Source organism: Hypanus sabinus, unplaced genomic scaffold, assembly GCF_030144855.1.
Source record: "Hypanus sabinus isolate sHypSab1 unplaced genomic scaffold, sHypSab1.hap1 scaffold_572, whole genome shotgun sequence".
Classification (NCBI taxonomy): domain Eukaryota; kingdom Metazoa; phylum Chordata; class Chondrichthyes; order Myliobatiformes; family Dasyatidae; genus Hypanus; species Hypanus sabinus.
In genome coordinates this window covers 174625-187289 of record NW_026781433.1, presented here as the reverse complement: position 1 = coordinate 187289, position 12665 = coordinate 174625, and the positions used below count along the sequence as shown (strand labels likewise).

Genomic DNA, 12665 nt, shown 5'->3' with positions numbered 1-12665 from the left:
AACAGTAGTGTCATGGAACGCGGCCAGTGAGTGAGTGGGCCAGTGAAGGAGTGGAAATATGAGGCTTTGACTTGAGAGATTCTGGCAGTTTTGGCAATTGGTCTGTGCAAATCAAGACAACGAAGATTTGAATAGCTCAGACTCAGCAGAAAGCAGCTGATTGACCAAGCAGTTTGAAAAGCTCGAACAAATAAATAGAGGGGTAGCTCAAGCTGAGCGGCCCGTGGAAAGCGGCCAGTGAGAGAGTGGTGATTTGAGGCTTTGACAGGTCTTTACAATGCCTGCTGAGACGGTGATGTGCCTCTCCTGTGAGATGAGGCAGTCTTCTGCAGAGTCACATCTGCCAGAAGTGCTTGCGGCTGGGCGATCTGGAAGACCGTGTGAGGAATCCGGAGCCGCAGCTGGATGACCTTCGACTCATAAGGGAGAATGAGGCTGCCATAGATGAGAGCTACAGGGGGGTAGTCACACCTAGGCTGCCGGAAGCAGGTCGTTGGGTGACAGTCCGAGGGGGGAAAGCGAAGGAGAGTAGACAGGTAGTGCAGAGCACCCGTGTAGCCATTCCCCTGAATAATAAGTTTACCGTCCTGGATACTGTTGGTGAGGACGACCGACCAGGTGTGAGCCACGGTGGCAGGGCCTCTGTCACTGAGTCTGACCCTGTGGTGTAGAAGGGTGGGACGGAGTGGAGGAGAGCTGTCGTCATTGGAGACTCTATAGTCAGGGGAGCAGAGAGGAGATTTTTTGGACGTGAGAAGGAAACCCGCATGGTTTGTTGCCTCCCGGGTACCAGGGTCCGGGTTGTCTCTGACAGGGTGCGTGACATCCTGGTACGAGAGGGAAAGCAACAAGAAGTCGTGATACATATTTGTACCAACGACATAGGCAGGAAGAGGGATGAGGTCCTGAAGTGTGAGTTTCGGGAACTAGGCAGAAGGCCGAAGAAGAGGACCTCAAGGGTGGTGTTCTCAGGATTGTTGCCAGTACTACGTGATAGTGAGGGTAAGAATTGGATGAGATGGCAGTTGAATGCGTGGCTGAGGAGTTGCTGCAGGGGACGGGGTTTTAGATTTTTGGACAACTGGGATCTCTTCTGGGGAAGGTGGGACCTGTTGCACCTGAACTCTAGGGGGAGCAATATCCTTGCTGGTAGGTTTGCTAGCATGGTTCGGGAGGGTGTAAACTAATTTGCAAGGGGGATGGGACCCAGAGCGATAGAGCAGTGAAAAAAGTGCATGGAGTAAAGCCAGATCTGACACAGAGAGAGGCTTTGAGGAAAGGGCAGCAGAATAAAGGGTATAAAGGCAGTAAGGTTGAAGGGCTAAAGTGCGTGTACTTCAATGCAAGAAGAATCAGGAACAAAGGTGATGAACTGAGAGCTTGGATACATATGGAATTATGATGTAGTGGCCATTACGGAGACTTGGTGGCACCAGGACAGGAATGGATTCTCAATATTCCTGGATTTCAGTGCTTTCAAAGGGATAGAGAGGGGGGAAAAGGGCAGGACGGGTGGCATTACTGGTCAGGAATACTATTACAGCTACAGAAAGGGTGGGTAATATAGCAGGATCCTCTTTTGATTCAGTATGGGTGGAAGTCAGGTACAGGAAGCAAGCAGTTATTCTACCAGGGTATTCTACAGGCCCCCAGGTTGCAGCAGAGATACCGAGGAGCAGATTGGGAGGCAGATTTTGGAAAGGTGCAAAAATAACAGGGTTGTTATCATGGGTGACTTTAACTTCCCTAATATTGATTGGCACTTGATTAGTTCCAAGGGTTTAGATGGGGCAGAGTTTGTTAAGTGTGTCCTAGATGGATTCCTGTCTCAGTATGTTGACAAGCCGACGAGGGGGAATGCCATACCAGATCTAGTATTAGGTAACGAACCGGGTCAGGTCAGAGATCTGTCAGTGGGTGAGCGTCTGGGGGACAGTGACCACCGCTCCCTGGCCTTTAGCATTATCATGAAAAAGGATAGAATCAGAGAGGACAGGACAATTTTTAATTGGGGAAGGGCAAATTATGAGGCTATAAGACTAGAACTTGCGGGTGTGAATTGGGATGATGGTTTTGCAGGGAAATGTACTCTGAACATGTGGTCGATGTTTAAGGATCTCTTGCAGGATGTTAGGGATTAATTTGTCCAGCTGAGGAAGATAACGAATGGTAGGGTGAAGAAACCATGGGTTACAAGTGAAGTGGAAAATCTAGTCAGGTGGAAGAAGGCAGCGTACACGAGGTTTAGGATGCAAGGATCAGATGGGTCTATTGAGGAATATAGGGTAGCAAGAAAGGAGTTTAAGAAGGGGCTGATAAGAGCAAGAAGGGGGCATGAGAAGGCCTTGGCGAGTAGGGTAAAGGAAAACCCCGAGGCATTCTTCAATTATGTGAGGAACAATAGGATGACAGGAATGATGGTAGGACCGATTAGAGATAAAAGTGGGAAGATGTGCCTGGAGGCTTAGGAAGTGAGCGAGGTTCTCAATGAATACTTCGCTTTGGTATTCACCAATGAAAGGGAACTTGATGACGGTGAGGACAATATGAGTGAGGTTGATGTTCTGGAGCATGTTGATATTAAAGGAGAGGAGGTGTTGGAGTTGTTAAAATACATTAGGACGGATAAGTCCCCGGGGCCTGCCGGAATATTCCCCAGGCTGATCCACGAGGCAAGGGAAGAGATTGCTGAACCTCTGGCTAGGATCTTTATGTTCTAGTTGTCCAGGGGAATGGTACGGGAGGATTGGAGGGAGGCGAATGCTGTCCCCTTGTTCAAAAAAGGTAGTATGGATAGTCCAGGTAATTATAGATCAGTGAGCCTTACATCTGTGGTGGGAAAGCTGTTGAAAAGGATTCTTAGAGATAGGATCTATTGGCATTCAGAGAATCATGGTCTGATCAGGGACAGTCAGCATGGCTTTGTGAAGGGCAGATCGTGCCTAAGAAGCCTGATAGAGTTTTTTGAGGAGGTGACCAGGCTTATAGATGAGGGTAGTGCAGTGGATGTGATCTATAAGGATTTTAGTAAGCATTTGACAAGGTTCCACACGGTTGGCTTATTCAGAAAGTCAGAAGGCATTGGATCCAGGGAAGTTTGGCCAGGTTGATTCAGAATTGGCTTGCCTGCAGAAGGCAGATGGTCATGGTGGAGGTAGAACAATCAGATTGGAGGGTTGTGGCTAGTGGAGTCCCGCAAGGATCTGTTCTGGGACCTCTTCTTTTTGTGATTTTTATTAACGACATGGATGTGGGGGTAGAAGGGTGGGTTGGCAAGTTTGCAGACAACACAAAGGTTGGTGGTGTTGTAGACAGTGTAGGCGATTGTCGAAGATTGCAGAGAGACATTGATAGGATGCAGAAGTGGGCTGAGAAGTGGCAGATGGAGTTCAACCCAGAGAAGTGTGAGGTGGTACACTTCCGAAGGACAAACTCCAAGGCAAAGTACAAAGTAAATGGCAGGATAGTTGGTAGTGTGGAGGAGCAGAGAGATCAGGGGATACATGTCCACAGATCCCTGAAAGTTGCCTCACAGGTAGATCGGGTAGTTAAAAAAGTTTATGGGGTGTTAGCTTTCATAAGTCAAGGGATAGAGTTTTAGAGACGCGATGTAATGATGCAGCTCTATAAAACTCTAGTTAGGCCACACTTGGAGTACTGTGTCCAGTTCTGGTCACCTCGCTATAGGAAGGATGTGGAAGCATTGGAAAGGGTACAGAGGACATTTTTCAGGATGCTGCCTGGTTTAGAGAGTATGGATTATGATCAGAGATTAAGGGAGCCAGGGTTTACTCTTTGTAGAGAAGGAGGATGAGAGGAGACATGATTGTGGTGTGCAAGATATTAAGAGGAATAGACAGAGTGGACAGCCAGTGCTTCTTCTCCAGGGCACCACTGCTCAGTACAAGAGGACATGGCTTTAGGGTAAGGGGAGGGAAGTTCAAAGAGGATATTAGAGGAAGGTTTTTCACTCAGAGAGTCGTTGGTGCGTGGAATGCACTGCCTGAGTCAGTGGTGGAGGCAGATACACTAGTGAAGATTAAGAGACAACTAGACAGGCATATGGAGGAATTTAAGGAGGGGGGTTATATGGCAGGCAGGTTTTGAGGGTCGGCACAACATTGTGGGCCGAAGGGCCTGTAATGTGCTGTACTATTCTATGTTTTATGGAACATATAGAGATTAAAGAGGAGGAGGTGCTTACTGCCTTACAGCAAATAAAGGTAAATAAATCCCCCAGGCCTGACATGATATTTTCTCAGACCTTGAGACAGACTAGTGCAGAAATTGCAGGCGTCCTGGCAGAAATAATTAAAATGTCCTTCGCCACAAGAGCGGTGCCGGAGGATTGGAGGGTAGCTCATGTTGTTCCGTTGTTTGAAAAAGTCTCCAAAAGTGCACCAGGTAATTACAGGCCAGTGAGCCTAACATCGGTGTTAGGTAAATTATTGGAAGGTGTTCTGAGAGATCGGATATACAAGGATTTGGACAACCAAGGGCTGATTAAAGATAGTCAGCATGGCTTTGTTCATGGCAGATCGTGTTTAATGAATCCTGTAGTGTTTTTCGAGGAGGTTACCAAGAATGCACATGAAGGAATGGCTGTGGATGTTGTCTACATGAACTTTAGTAAGGCTTTTGACAAGTCCCACATGGGAGGTTAGTTCAGAAGGTTCAGACAGTAGGTATCCATGGAAAGGTTGTAGATTGGATTCCAAATTGGCTGTGTGTGAGAAGACAGAGTCTTAGTGGATCATTGCTTCTCAGACTGGAGGCCTGTGACTAGTGGTGTGTCTCAGGGATCTGTGCTGGGACCATTGTTGTTTGTTGTCTATTTCAATGATCTAGATGATAGTGTGATAAATTGGATCAGCAAGTTTGCTGATGACACTAAGATGGAGGCGTTGTGGACAGCGAGGAAAACTTTCAAAGCTTGCAGAGAGATCTGGACCAATTGGCAAAATGGTCCAGAAAATGGCAGATGGAAATGAATGCAGACAAGTGTGTGGTGTTCCATTTTGTAAGGACAAATCAAGGTAGGACATAGACAGTAAATGGTAGGACACTGAGGAATGCGCAGGAAGAAAGGGATCTGGGAGTTCAGATACATAATTCCCTGAAAGTGGCGTCACTGGGAGACAGGGTTGTAAAGAAGGCTTTTGGCATCCGGGCATTCATAAATCAAAGTTGAGTATAGGAGTTGGAAAGTTATGGTGAGGTTGTATAAGACATTGGTGAGGCCAAATTTGGAGCATTGTGTGCAGTTCTGGTCACTGAACTATAGGACCGATATCGGTAAGACTGAAAGTGTGCAGAAAAGATCTGCGAGGATGTTGCCGGCTCTTCAGGAGTTGAGTTACAAGGAAAGATTGAACAGGTTAGGACTTTATTCCTTCGAGCGCAGAAGAGTGAGGGGAGATTTGATAGAAGTTTACAGAATTACGAGGGTTATAGACAGGGTAGATGCGAATGGGCTCTTTCCACACGGATTAGGAGAGATAAATTACAAAAGGACTTTGCTTCGGGGTGAAAGGGGAAATGTTTAGGGGGAACGTCCTCACTCAGAGAGTTGTGAGAATGCGGAACGAGCTGCCATCTGATGTGGAAAAAGCGGACACACTCTTTGGTTTTAAGAATAAATCTGATAGATGCATGGATGGGAGAGGTCTGAAGGGTTATGGACAGGGTGTAGGTCAATGGGAATAGCGGATTAAAGTTTTGGCACAGAGCAGATGGGCCGAATGGCTTGTTTTCTGTGCTGTAGTGTTCTATGATTTTACGATTCTATGAAGGAATATGGAGAGGTCAGTTCCCACAGGAGGAAGGGGGGTGGGGAAGAGAGATCCCACAGGAGGAAGGGGGAAGGGGGAGAGAGATCCCACAGGAGGAAGGGGGATGGGGAAGAGAGACCCCATAGGAGGAAGCGGAATGGGGAAGAGAGATCCGACAGGAGGAAGGGGCATGGGGAAGAAAGATCCCGCAGAAAGGGGGGGGGGGGAAGACATTCCACTGGAGGATGAAGAAAGGGTAATAGAGAGCCCACAGGAGGATTGGGGATGGGGAAGAGATCCCTAAGAATCGAAGGGGGATTGGGATGAAAAGTCCCAAGGGTAAACGATAATCCTACAAGACGAGAGGATGCAGAACATTTTTGTACGTGTGTGTTGGGTCTGAACAGAGACCCAGAGGAGATGCGGCCTCGCTCTCTGTGTATCTGGTAGCGAGCAAAGTCACAAACAGGAAAGGACAGGGAGGACAATCTCACAATGGCATTTCTTTCCTTCTCACTGGGACAGTCTGCAGACGGCCTCTTGTCCCTCACCGGGAAGGGGATGTGAATCTTTGACCCACCTCCTGCAGTCAGTGTCGGTCTGGGTGACAGTAACAGTGAGAAGGAACATTGTCAATGGACGTGTCACAGGCAGCAGGAAACACGGCCATTCCTGTGATTTACTACCATTAAACCAATGGCCGTTGTTCACTGATCTAATGAAGTCTGCAACATCCCTTCACAAGGAACCACAGTACCCTCCTGTCCTTGGGGAATTACTGACTGATCCCCTGGGCATTTGTCACAATTCTTCACAATCTGATTTATCACAGTTTAACCCAAATCTCTTTACATTGAAATTAAACAACAGAACAGTTTCACAGTTCAGAGTGAGAGATAAATCAAGTTACCTCAGCTCCTGGCACTTGTGCAGCCCGGGACCCAGCCGCTGGATTCCTTCACACTGAATGTGGCAGCCCTCCAGGTCGAGATGTTTTATTGTATCGCAGTGTCCGATGACATGAGACAGGACCGCGCAGTCAATCGGGTTCACCGTCATTCCACGGAATGAAAGTGTTTTCACAGATCCCAGTGCGTCCTGAGCCAGTCCACGATTCTGAGACTCAAACAGGTAGTGCAATGTGTTCAGGAGGCTCCTTTTACCAGCTTCACTCCCCGTGTTTCCACTCTGGCGTTTAACTTCCTCCTTCACCCAGTCAATCACCCGGCAGGTTGTTTCATGAGGAAATGGACCCAGAATCTCCTCCAGGCCCCGAGCTGTCATTGGGTTGGAGAGACCAGCAACAAAACGGAAAAATACCTCAAATTGTCCATCTCTCCTGTTGTGTGTATCAGTCAGGAATTTCTGGATTTCCCTGGGATGTATAGTCAGGAATTGTGCGACTGCAGCTACAAACTCTTGGATGGTGAGGTGTGGGAATGTGTACACCACGCTCCAGGCAGAATCCTCTCTCTCCAAAAGCTCCATCAGGAACCCGGACAGGAACTGGGAAGGCTGCAGACTGTAGCTGACCAAATCTCCATCTGTAAACACAATCTTCTTCTCGGACACTCCTCTGAAGGCCATCTGACCAACCCTGAGAAACACATCACGGGGTCTCTCAATCTCACGGCCGTGGTTTTTCAGGATGTTATAAATATAGTAGGAGTACAGTTGGGTGATGGTCTTGGGAACTCGCTGTGGGTCCCTGACTCTTTGTGTGAAGAAGGGGCCCAGTGCCAGAGCGAGGATCCAGCAGTAGGAGGGGTTGTAGCTCATGGTGTACAGGATCTCGTTCTCCTTCACATAATTGAAAACAGCTTCCGCCACCGTCTGATCTTCAAAATGTCTGATGAAATATTCCTTCCGTTCCTCATCAACAAATCCCAGGATTTCAGCCCAGACACTGATATTCGCCTTTTCCAACAAATGTAACTCAGTGGGACGGGTGGTCACCAGCACTGAACACCCTGGGAGCAGCTTGCCCTGGATTAAACTGTACACAATGTCAGACACTTCACACCACCACTCGGGATCTGGGCACTGGTGCTTTGCTTCTGTATCTCTCCGACTGTCCGCAAAATCGATTTTGTGTTTGAATTCATCCAAACCATCAAATATAAACAGTAATCCCTCTGGGTTCTTCCAGACTTCTCTCAGGATATTCCCAAAGTAAGGATACTGATCCAGAATCAGTTCCTTCAGGTTTATTCGACAGTCAATACTGTTTAAATCTCGGAATTTGAAACTGAAGACAAACTGGAATTGTTGGTATATTTTCCCCGTGGCCCAGTCATAAACAATCTTTTGTACCATCGTAGTTTTCCCGATCCCCGGGACTCCGGCCACTGCTGCTGAACTCCCAGATTTGGATTTACTCCGGGAAAAGCTGCTCTGGAATAACTGATCAGTCCGGATTTTTTCCAGCTGTCTGCGGAGTTGTTCCTCTCTATAATCCTCATGGTCTCTGCCTCTTGCCAGCAGCTCATGTTCCACCAGTGTCCGATCTCGAACAGTAGAAATGACCGTGAGCTCAGCGTATCGATCAGCCAGCTGGAAAACCTTCACCTTCTCCGTCATCAGGATCGTGTTCACTCTCAGTGTTTCAGTTTGTGCCCGCAGAGTCTCCTTGTGTTTCTGTTGAACATCTTCCATGGGAACAGAGAACATATTCAAAACGTTAAATGGCTTATCTGACAAAGAACTTTATAACGGTATTTCAGCATTCAGTGTTTGAGATTACATGAATAAATTCACTGCTTCCATGGATATTAGGACAGAAAGTTAAATTCTGTTCACAGACACGGAACTGACAGCAATGGATGTCCCTGAAAATGTCCAATCCTCATGTTCTGGTTCTAGTAATTTGTGAAGGTGAACATTCCCCTGATTGCACTTTCTGAGGAAGCTTAAGCAAGCATCACTTCCCAATAACATCTTAACTACATTCTACAGAGGCGTGGTGAGAGTGTGCTGACCTTTTGCATCACAACCTGGTACTCCAGCTGCAGTGCTGCCGACATAAAAGCCTTGCAGGGGGTGGTTAGGGGAGTGGAGAAGGTTATTAGGGTCTCCCTACCTTCTTCCAAGACCTCTTTCAACGTCGATGCCTCCAGAAGTCACGGTACATCATTAAAAACCTCTCACACCCTCTCCATGAACTGTTTGTTCTTCCGCCATCAGGTAAACGTTACAGGAGCATCTAAACTAAAACCACAAGGCTACTAAACAGCTTCCTCCCACAGGCAGTCAGACTGCTAAATAGCTGCTCTATCTGACTCTGCTTTCTCCACTTTTAACTTGCACCGGACACTTATAACTTGATTTAAAGCAACATGTGGCTGTTGTGTTTTATTATTTATTGTTGTGTTTATTATTTAGTGTTGTGTTTGTTATGTTATGATTGCACTGCTTCTGGGAACCGCTGTCTCATTCTACCCTGCAGAGCTGATGTACGGTTGGAACGACAATAAAGTTTTTGAATCTTGAATATCCTATTGCAATCCTGACTGCACCTCCCGTTATAACAACATTTCACTATATTTAAAGCATTGTTTGACTCATTAACAGACGATGTTAATGTTGATCTGGTGTGGAACTATGGAGAGCAGGTCACTGTGCATTTTGGCAAGGCTGCACACTGGGGAGTCACAGGTGTCCACTGCTCGCATCAAAACAGGAGCAGAATACGCGGGAAATACTCAAGTCGGGCAGCGTCTGGGGGAGAATCACAGTGAAGTTGCGGATCGATAACCCATCGGAATGACAGAGATGAAAATGGGTAGTTTTCAATCGCAGTGATGGAGGATTGGTGGAAAGGAATCTCTGTTAATGGAAGAAGCCACAAGGGTCTGTCTCAGTGATGCACATTGTGTCTGTGGGAGAGGGCGGTGAAGTCTTGGCAACTGCTACTCATCAATCTTGCTGTGGGGGTATGGGGCTCTGTCTAATGAGGCCTCCGTCTGTCAGAGTCGACCATGGATGTCCTGCCCCTGCAAGCCGGGACTCTCCGATATGGAGAGGAAGCTTCTGCCGAAGTAGCAAGCTCCCTCTCTCCATGCATCTGATGTGCACAAAAGACTGACACAGCTTGGCACCAGAGGTGTCGCAGGAGATGCCAGTCTGCGTTGAACACCATTTAACACTGACTCAGGAACTCCAGCTCCAGGCTTTCCCACTGGGTTTACTCCCAAACTCTTCCCCATGAGGGGTTACAGTTACAAGGCAGTGGAGTTTTGAGATCAGAGTTTTCTTGTTCCTGGGTGAGCTGTCAATCACAGCCAACAAGCCCCATCTGCCCAAAGTGACTGGTTGTAAGGCACCAGTAACCCACCTCTGCCTCTTCTCCTGTCAGAACAAACGCTTCCACCGGGATTAGTGGCTAAATCTCACGTGAAGACCAGGAGCTGGACAGAGGCTACTCGCCACTGGGAGCATTTAATAGGTCCTGGCAGCTCATCCGCACTGTCACCCCCCCTACCCCCCGGTTATAACAATCTTAAGCAACCGAGGGGCGATGTATTATTGACAATGAATCGGTAAATTGGTTTATTATTGTGACATGCACCACTGTAAAATGGAAAACTTTTCTGCATGCGATCCAAATAGATCATTACATCACATCGGTGCAATGAGGTTGTACAAGGAAAAATGGAACAGAATAGTTCAGGGAAACAGTGTTTCAGTTGCCGAGAAAATGCAGTGCAGGCAGACGATAAGGTAGAAGGCCAAAGCATCATTGGGAGGTCAGCGTTGAGTTTTTTTGGGACTATGTTCCAAAACTGTAGAATTCAACAGCTTAAACTACAGTACTGTGCAGAAGTCTGAGGTGTATATTAGGACTGACACATTCTGTCTTTTGTTTTCTAGTTTGCACTTTATCCCGTTGTGATGCGGTTTGAACGGCATCGTCTGGATGAAAGGTGCTTTATAAATAAGTCATTATTATTATTATTATTATTATTATTATTATTATCATCATCATCATCTTAGCCTAAACTGGTAAACCTTGAGGTACAGGCATAGCCAAGCACACTCATGTCTCAATTGATAGGAGATTTCAGACTATTCTCGTGGTGTATAGTGTTATGGCTTTTCGAAGATTTACACGAGTATCGCCGTGTGGGCCTAATTTATTAATACTATTCTGTAAAGCCTTTAGGATGATACCAGTTATCGATATTACGATTGGGATAAATAATACCCTGTTCGTGTTCCAGTCTTTCATTTTGCCCTTTCAATTCAATATATTTCTGGTATATTTTTTTTTACTAATTCATTTCTGTAAGTTATGTGTGTTTGGAATGGCTATATATATTTAAAAGGTTGCTTTTGCTTGTTTATCCTATCTGAAATAATGTTCGGATGCAGTATGATATGAAGGACTCTAACTCCAAAAGTGGAAGAGGTTTGTATATTTAGTAAATTATGGGGTTTTTCATCAGTTGTAGTTTAAGCAATGTTTTTGTGAATGTTGTTCGCCATTTTATTTTGCTTGTGCAAGTGATGAGATTCAGTTGAACTGCAGGATCTTTTAAAGTCGGATTGTTTGTAGTTTCTCTTATAATTTTCAGCATATACGGTCTTGGACCTATTGGTCGTTTATTCTGTATTATTGATAACTACGTGTGTCAACAACCTTGTCCTGTATTGCTACAATGATCCCTTCTATTTCTGGGAAGAAGTCTCCAACTGTGAGACAGGAGCTCGACACTTCCTTGTCGACATCTATGTCAATGGAGCTAATTGTGGATTTCAGAAAAGGCAAGATGAGGGAGCACGACACACCAGTCCTCACAGAGGGATCTGATGTGGAAAGAGTGAGCAATTCCAAATTCCTGGCTGTCAATATCTCCGACTATCTAACCTGGACCCAATATATCGATGCAGCTACAGAGAAGGCACAACAGTGGCAATATTTCATCAGGAGTTCTCAACATCACTTGAAGATTTCTACAGGGGTAACTTGCAGAGCATTGTAACTGTCTGCATCACCGTCTGGTTCACGATGAACGGAGTAAGGTGCACACTCAACGATTCAGGAGCAACTTCTCCTCTACCATGCAGCTTCCGAATGGACATTGAACCCATCGATACTGCCTCACTAATCTCTTTTTAAATTTCTATTTCTGCACTACTTATTTAGTTTAATATTTCATATAATCACACAGACATGCACAGCTATATATGTTCCTTCCAGGCCCTGAAGCCACTTCGCTGCTCAGCCAGATCCACCGTCTGACAGGCCACATGTCTCGCATGGACAACTCCAGGTTACCGAAAGCAGTACACTACGGAGAACTCTCTCAGGGCAAGAGAGATCGTGGTGCCCCGCGCAGGAGGTACAAGGGCCAAATTAAGCAGAGGCTCTCTCAGGCAAATATGGAGGTCAACGAGTGGCAGCCGCTGATCCACGGAAAAGCCAAGAATTTTGAGGAACCCCGAAGAGCGAGTGCTGAAAAGAAGAGGGGATACAAGAAGATTCCAACTACCCAAGCGCCTGCATCCCAGCTGTCCCTCTGTCCCAACTGCTCACGAGTCCACAGATCCAGAATTGGCCCCTACCGTCACCAACAATCGTGTCGTCATCCAGTACCACCCCACCCCCTCACACACACACACACACACACACACACACACACACACACACACACACACACGCACGCACACACACACACACACACCTATTTGGGAAGAGAACAGGATTTAGGGTATGCTTCATGATCATTAATGCTTGGTGGAACCCCGGAATGTCCATGCCCTCAAACCCTTTTGTTCCCCGGATCTGGAGTACCTGGTGCTGCTGTGTAAACCTTTCCGGCTGCCAAGGGAGTTCCCGGCTGTTATTATCACAGCTGTGTAATAACAACATCCCCCGGTTGTGTGTTATTGTCA

At 46.6% G+C, this 12665-nt stretch overlaps 1 protein-coding gene and 1 long non-coding RNA gene across 8 annotated transcripts in view; one reads left to right on the top strand and one right to left on the bottom strand.

The window, feature by feature from the left end:
• LOC132389444 (NACHT, LRR and PYD domains-containing protein 12-like) overlaps positions 1-12665 on the bottom strand; it is a 110897-nt gene that overhangs the window by 44725 nt on the left and 53507 nt on the right. For all 5 annotated transcript variants that reach the window (XM_059961967.1, XM_059961970.1, XM_059961968.1 and 2 more), the window contains one exon: positions 6682-8419. In XM_059961967.1, the coding sequence (XP_059817950.1) occupies positions 6682-8419 (1738 nt within the window). The remainder of the gene's footprint in view (positions 1-6681; positions 8420-12665) is intronic.
• LOC132389445 (uncharacterized) overlaps positions 1-12665 on the top strand; it is an 82354-nt gene that overhangs the window by 46999 nt on the left and 22690 nt on the right. For all 3 annotated transcript variants that reach the window (XR_009510526.1, XR_009510525.1, XR_009510524.1), the window contains exon 3: positions 10641-10693. This is a non-coding gene — a long non-coding RNA (uncharacterized LOC132389445). The remainder of the gene's footprint in view (positions 1-10640; positions 10694-12665) is intronic.